Consider the following 7,893-nt stretch of genomic DNA (forward strand, 5'->3'; position numbering starts at 1 on the left):
TCAACAATTTCACAGCTTTTAAGAAAGCTCTGGAAATAAATATGAGGCCACTTATTACAGTGCTAACACTGAAGATGCAGGTTCATTTCCCCACTTGAAGGCTTACTTCATGTGGCAGTGCAATATCAGTCAACATGCTATCACTTCCTTGCAAAACTGAGAGAACAGTGCTTCTGGCATCATGAGGCTGTAAGTACATTCAGCGATTGTGGGATTTAAACATAATGAAGGTTGTTGAAATCTGAAGTCAGTCTCCTGGTATGGGTTTGGATTGACCTTAATTCTCCTTGCCCTTGGCAGAAAATCTCCATGTTTATGTGCCTGCATTTAGTAGCTAGAAACTCTCAAATTCTCATTTTTAATGAAATCTGACAGATCGACCTGGCAAACTGCTTAATGGAAGTCAAAAAATTTTGTATTAATATGATATGAAAAAGTTTTGTATCTTATGTCAACAGCCACAAGCTATTTAGGCTTACTTAGCATGAATTTGCAATGGTGAATAGATTAGGCAGATCCAGAGGGATACGGTGAATATAAACAACCTCCCAAGTATAACAAGTTACGCCCTATTCTTCTCACTGTATTTTCATTCTTGTGAGTTATCGCATCATCTGTGCAAAGGTTTTGAATATGAAAGACTGGTATTTAATATTCTTTCAGCAAACATGATGCATGAGAAGATTATTTTATCTAGTCCCATGCATGCCTCTGTTCTGCTTTCTAATCATCGGTATCAATTTATAATTTTGTACTATAAGGGTTGCTTGCATGTGTGATAATGTGAGTGAATTCAGGGACCATCAGTGGCTCTCACTCCATAAAGCAGTAATTTGCACCATTGGTTCTGCTCTTTCTTTTAATTTGAGAAACCTAATTGTGCACATTTGCTACATGTACGCAGCAGAGCTTAACAGTAGGCAGAGTTTGGCATTTGTTAATCCATCAATAAAATGTTTTGCGGTCTCACTTAGATATTATTTATTAAAAGAAATATAATTGGGGAAAGAAATAGGCAAGATGTGACTTGATTTTAACTAATATGAATGCACCATGCTGAAAATACCATTTACCATCTTTTACAAAAACAAAACTATATTGAATACACTGTCTGCATTACGACAAGTAAAATATATCGCCTACAGTAACCTAATATTCCTTTTCTTAGGAGGAAAATTCCAGTATTCAAAGTGTGCTGACCATTGAGCTATTACACAAAGCATTAACCTAGGCTGTCATCTTCCCCCTGCTGTCTTCTCATCAGTTCAGCTACCTGAAGCAGCTAATACTTTGCCTTTATGGAAAAAGAATACTATATGTCTTGTTTTGAGAGGAAATGTTTTTTAAAAAACTTGATAAAGGATGTAGTTGACCATAATCTGCCTGAATGGATCTTCAGGGCAGATAAGAGGAATTGTCAAGGGTAACAGCAGAGAACACATGCTACCCTAAAAGATTAAAGGATCAGCTTCAGTCAGGAGAATATAGTGGAGGGTATGATTTTGTATTTGATGAGACAGAAAATAGGTTATCTAAATGAGGTACCATGTACAAGAAATGATGGACTGTACTGGAGTGATATTAGGGAGAAAGAAGACATGAAGAAATATATTATGAGCTGCTCAGCCTTGAAGGATTTAAAGAGGTAATTTTGTTTGTCTTTCCACCCCAAGGCAGGATTAAATATACCTTTCTGTTTGGAATGTGCACAAGACAGGCAGCTATCCCCAACAGGTAGTTCAGTTTAATATTTAGCAATGCAAAAATGCTGTTATCTTGGCAGACAAACACCTATGAAATTCTTGAAATTCTTTCCTGTAGGGATTTCTATTAAAGGTGTATATTGTGTCAAAATGGCAGTATGGTTTGTTTGGGTTTTGGTGTTGTTTCTTTTTGGTTTTGTTTTGTGGGTTTTTTTGTTTTCCTTTGGTTTTTTGTTTGTTTGGTGGTGGTTTGTTGTTCTTGGTTTTTTTTCTAAGCTCTGCAATGGACTGCAAGATGATTTAGGGCACAGAAGAGGGTAGCTTTATGCCAGCTGGTTTAATCAACCTTGAAGGAGACCTGTGTACTCAGCTAGGTCACTAGGCTTGGTAGCAGCTGGCCGGTGAGTTAACTGAGGCCTCCAGATTCTAGGCAAAGTTAAAGCATCCAGTCAGTCCTCCTGGGTTCAGAGTACTGAACACAAGTTCAGAAGTTAACTTCTTTTACCTGTATGCTTTCAGGTTTGTTATTTGAAGCATCTTTATATGTTTACATTCTTTGAGGAAGGGTAGACCAGTAGTGATTCTGTAGCCGAGATACCTATTTAGAAACACTACCTAAATTCAGTTTCTCTAAGAAGGTTGGGGTGTTCGGGGTTTTTTGTGGGTTTTGGGGTTTGTTTGGGGGTTTTGTGGGTGGGGTTTTTTTTCTTTTACCTAAATTATTGCAATTAAAAGGCATCCCAAATTACTTCTATGAATCCTTTAGATTTAAAAATATTTTTGTCATGTTTTTCCAGATACTCAGAACTCCTTCTGGGAAAATTTTGTGTGTGCCCTATTCATAGCTTTCAGCATAGTGCTTAAGCAGAATTTCTTGTCTTTGCTTGAAAATTACAAAGTTCTTCATCAGTGGTTCCTGTCCCATTTAGAGAGACACTGATGCATTTATCATTCTGTTTTGATATTTCTTGCAGAAAGTGGTGAGATGCTTCAGAGTGATAAAGGAGTATATACATCTTATTCATTAAACAATTGTGAAAACGCAAATTGTTCTTGAAGACTCAATTCTGGGTGTAACAGCCATAATTTTGTAGCTTCTAATTTAAAACAAATTCTTTCTCTTATTTAGAGTAGAAGTTTGTCAGGGTATTATAACTATCCTCTTCAGTGTGTCTCTTTCACGTGAATACACATAAAATGTCACAGCCATTTTTATGCATCACTTTGTATGGAAACAGTATGTTCTTAACTGTGTATCTTTGGTATGACTAGGTTCCTTAAATTCCTGAAACTAGAAGATGAGGAATTTCAGTTACAGACAAATGTTTTGTGATCACATCCTAAACCTTGAAAATAAATGCTCTTCTAAAGTTCTAGTTTTCTCACCTAATTAGTAGGTCATTCTTTAGAAGCTTTACATAAGGAAGTAATCCACTTGAGGTGAATTTTGAGAAAATTGTAAGATGCCATTTACTGTATCTGTGGAATGTCATGATTTCATTTTTGGTTACAGGCATTTAGACCACCACAGACTATGGGATCCTAATGAATTTGCTGTTTCCTGCTTCAAAATCATCATGTATTCTATACAGGTAGGATTCTCCCCGGGGTTTGTTTTCCTTGCATACATGTTTCAAGCACATGAGACGGGGTTAAATGCTCACCTCACCACCGTAATGTTAGATAGTAGTGAAGTCAAAGAATCCAGAAGATCCCTTTCTGTAACTCACTACCCTTATTCTTTAAACTTTTCAAATAGTAACCTAATCATGGTTTATGATTAGAGGTTGTCTGATTTACTTTCAACTAATGTACACTTGCAGAACAAAGAAGATATTAAGGGATTCTCTGTGGAAGGTAGTGCGAAGGTCCCTGGCCAAGCTCCAGAACAAGGAGCAGGACAGCCATACCAATCTGACATTGTGCTTGATAAATAAATCTCTCTTAAGTTGGTTGTTTTTCTGTGCCAATGCAGCTATACTGCTTTTACAACCCAAGAAACCAACTTCACATGGAACTGTGTTGTGCTAATTGATCTTTACTAGTGGACAACCTCTATTGTCTGATGTAAACATGCTCAAAGTTGGATATTTGGATGTGTCAAGCACAGACACCCAGAAAATAAAGTCATAAAATTCCAGGGTTGTGGAAGGAAAGCTGAGTTTTCTCATTGTTTGAATCGATGACGCTTTTTTGTAAGACCAGCTGGAGGTCTTGAACTCCAGTTTAGCTGAATGAAGTACCACTTTACGCTTCCTCTGTTCTTGCAGATGTTCCTGGATATTTAATACTGTAAGCTTTTGTATGCTGTGCTGGATGGATGTGTGTGGCTTAATCTGTCATTGTCACTTTTTTCATCCTTATTTAATAATTAATTCATTGAAATTTAGATAAACTTTTGAGTAAGAACAATTCAGAATGGGAACATGGTCATGACTATAGCTGAATGATGTACAAGTTTACTGCTGTTAAAGTCACAGATGAGGCTTTTTTTCTGTTTGCATATTTTTTAATAGGCACAATATTCCCATCATGTAATACAAGAAATTCTTGGACACCTTGATGTTCGCAAAAGGGACTCGCCACGAGTTCGTGCTGGCATTATTCAGGTTCTTTTGGAAGCAGTTGCAATAGCAGCTAAAGGATCAATCGGTAAGTTTTTTCTTAAATTAACAGCATCAGGTGAAAGGGTGAAGGGTGGTGCTCATTTTTGCTTTGTTCTGAGACTGAATGAAAACATTTTTTTTAGCAAGTTTTGTGTTAATTTTTTCTTTATTGTATATAAAATGCTTGAAATCTTACACAGTTTACCATTACTTATACATACTTAGTTCTTTGTTTTATAATTCTTTGCATTGCAAAAATGAGTAGATGTACTTCTACAGCCTTGTGAAAGGCAGGAATTTCTGCTTGGTCACAAAGTCTGAGAGAATTGTTTGCAACTACAAAAAGTCAAGAGGACTGTTGCTTTGATACAGCTGCTGTGAGATGAGCAGTAATACAGGAGCCAAGAGTAGAATGATCTTTGAGAAATTTTACCTTAGTAACTGTGAAGCTGCTGAAATAAGGTGAATTATGTCCTTCAAGGTAATGTAGTTCCTTGAAATAAGAGTAGTTATGAAGATGTGGACATACACGTCCTCTGCTGTTTTTATTTGATATCTTGCTGGAACATCATTGCTTTGCTTCATTAGCTTGAGTCCAAGCCAGTCCTTTCTCTTTATACAAGACCCACTTGCATGCACAGACCTGTGAAACCTTTTACCATATTACGAAAAGAGCTCGTTTTTTGATCCAATGTACAGAACTGGATTTTAGTAGCACATTTTGAAATAACTGATGTTCAGGTGAAAGTACCTGCACTTCAACCCATTGTTGATGCTTGATTCCATGTACCACTTACATTTTCTATGTAAAACTTGCATGGTGGGTTGTCTCTGGCCAGCTGCCGTTTGCTGACTCCCCTTTCCCACATGACAGGGAGATGGTAAAAATGTGAGAAGTGTCATGAATCAAGACAGACAATTTAATGGGTGAAGCAAAAGCTGCATACATAAGGGAAGCAAGGGAATTTATTCAGTACTTCCCATTGACAGGCAGATGTTTAGCTGCTTCCTGGAAAGCAGGGACTCAGCATGCATAACGATTACTTGGGAAGACAAATGTCATACAAACAAATGTCCCGTCCCCCCTCTCCTCCTTTCCTTGAGCTTTCATTGCGGAGCATAATGTTAGATGGTTTGGAATAGCCCTTTGGTCAGTTTGGGTCAGCTGGCCCGGTCTGTGTCTCCTCACAGTTTCTTGCACACACCAGCCTACTCTTTGTAGGGACAGAGTGGGCAAAAGAAAAAGCCTTGACACTTGCTAGCCCTGTTCAGCAACAGCTGAAACACCGGTGTGTTGTCAACACTATTTTAGTCACAAATCCAAAGCGCAGCACCACCCAGGCTGCTGAGAAAGTTAACTCCATCTCAGCCAGATGCTGTGCAACTGGATAGTGATGGATTGTGCATATATGCCTGAGAGCATTTCCTGATTCCAAAATAATTTCTAAAGTATCAGGGCATAGGTGCATTTCAAAAGTTTATCCATAGGCCACATCCTGCAAACAGTGTATTTCACTTGTTCTTTTCAGCTTAATCTGATTCCTCCTGAGAAGGGTTTGAATTAAGTTAGTTCTCATTTTCTTAAGGCATCTTTCCCTTGACAGGTGCAATCGTTGTTGTGTGTTGTTTTCAGGTCCAACAGTTCTGGAGGTTTTTAATACCTTGTTGAAGCACTTACGCATCAGTGTTGACTTTGAGCTGGGTGATAGGCGCAGTTCAGCAGGGAGTGGCACTTTCAGCACAAGCTCCAAGGAGAGCGACGAGAGGATTGTCCAGAATGCTATTATTCAAACAATTGGTGAGTACTGGCAGTAACATAGGCTCACTTAAAATTCCTGCCCCGCTCCCCCTTCCTCAATGAGGTGGTATTAAAACAGCTTCAATCAAAAAGGAATAATGTCAAGTGTGGTATCTCTGATTGTACTTGCTGCTAACTCTCAGGCTCACTTCACCGATTTGACTTCTGAAAGACTGTTCTTTCAGTTGTTAACTGAGCAGATAGCCAAGAAGCTCAATGAAAATTAAAAATGCTGGTGGGAGTTATAATAAATTTGTTGGTTGTTTTCTTATATGGCTCTTGAAATGAAGATGTTCTGTACCTTTGGTACAGAACTAATATTAGCCCTTTTATGAAAATCATATTGGAAACAATCATATACAGTAATATGTTTTAGTAGGTACTACTTAAAAATTTGTAGAAGCCAATGTTAAACACAGCAGCAGCAGTGACACCTAATGGCCGGTTGTGCTACCACGACTTAAGTACTTTAAGCACAATACTGAAAGTAAGAGCAACAATTTCTGTAAGTTATTTCATTTAAATAGCCTCTCCCTTTTTTCCATATTTTCTCTTTATGGTGCAGTGCATTTATGTGTATTCCTTTACTTAAAGAACAAGGGGGAATGTAACTTAAATGTTCACTAATCTGTACTTTTGCTTATGCCTTGAAGCTTTCTAAAGCAGTTGCAAATATGTAGTAGATTATTTCTTACTGTTACAGTAAAGCTGCAAGTTAAAAGGTTAACCTCCCCAAAAAAAGAAATCCCCAAAAAAACGCAACCCACGCTTTTAAAGTAAAGCTTCTTTCTGTCAAAGTTACATTTATAGTATTGCACAGCAATAAAATTGAATATCTCAAGTTAGAAGGGACCCATAAGGATTATTGAGTCCAACTCCCTGCTCCTCACAGGACTACCTAAAACTAAAACATACTACTAAGAGCATCGTCCAGATGTTCTTTCAACTCTGTCAGGCTTGGTGTTGTGACCACTTCGCTGGGGAGCCTGTTCCAGTGACCGACCACCCTCTCAGTGAAGAACCTTTTTCCTAATGTCCAATCTGAACTTCCCCTCTCACAGCTTCATTGCATATCCTTATGTTCTGTCGCTGGTCACCAGAGAGAGGAGATCAGCACCTCCCCCTCTGCTGCCACCCTTGAGGAAGTTGTAGGCTGCTATGAGGTCATCCCTCAGCCTCTCTCCTCCAAGCTGAACAAACCAAGTGATCTCAGCTGCTCCTCCTAAGGCCTTTCACCATCTTGGGTCGCCCTCCTCTGGACACACTTCAATACTTTGATGTCCTTCTACTGAGGTGCCTGAAAGTGCACACAGTACTCAAGGCGGGGCTACACCAGTGCACCAGATTAGAACCATCACCTCCCCCAACTGGCTAGCCCTGCTGTGCTTGATGCACCCCAGGACACGGTTGGCCCTTTTGGTTCCAGGGCACGCTGTTGACTCACAGTCAACTTGCCATCAACTCACACCCCCAGATTTCTTTCCACGGGGCTGCTCTCCAGCCACTTGTCTCCTGGTTTGTACATACAACCAGGATTATCTGGTCCCAAGTGGAGAATCAGGCACTCGCTCTTGTCAAACTTTATACGGTTGGTGTCACGTCCCAGCCTGAGAGGAGGAGGGAGAGCAACCAAGGTTCTAATGATCCCCTCAGACTAAGTTAAGGTGAAATGACACCAAACGATCAATTAAACATTTCATTTCAACGCAAAAGTAACTTGAACTTGAAAAGGTAACTCGAACTAGAAAACATGGAAAAGCGTTGATGGTGGAGGTTCTTATTAAGA

General features: G+C 39.1%; 1 protein-coding gene across 8 annotated transcripts in view; it reads left to right on the forward strand.

Annotated features, from left to right (window-relative positions):
* LOC104051597 (protein EFR3 homolog A-like) overlaps positions 1-6,157 on the forward strand; it is a 61,389-nt gene extending 55,232 nt beyond the window's left edge. For all 8 annotated transcript variants that reach the window (XM_064440210.1, XM_064440214.1, XM_064440209.1 and 5 more), the window contains 3 exons: positions 3,217-3,295; positions 4,220-4,355; positions 5,943-6,157. In XM_064440210.1, the coding sequence (XP_064296280.1) occupies positions 3,217-3,295; positions 4,220-4,355; positions 5,943-6,124 (397 nt within the window). In that variant the 3' untranslated portion in view covers positions 6,125-6,157. The remainder of the gene's footprint in view (positions 1-3,216; positions 3,296-4,219; positions 4,356-5,942) is intronic.
* The last annotated feature ends 1,736 nt before the right edge of the window (positions 6,158-7,893 follow it).

Source organism: Phalacrocorax carbo, unplaced genomic scaffold (assembly GCF_963921805.1).
Source record: "Phalacrocorax carbo unplaced genomic scaffold, bPhaCar2.1 SCAFFOLD_187, whole genome shotgun sequence".
Lineage (NCBI taxonomy): Eukaryota > Metazoa > Chordata > Aves > Suliformes > Phalacrocoracidae > Phalacrocorax > Phalacrocorax carbo.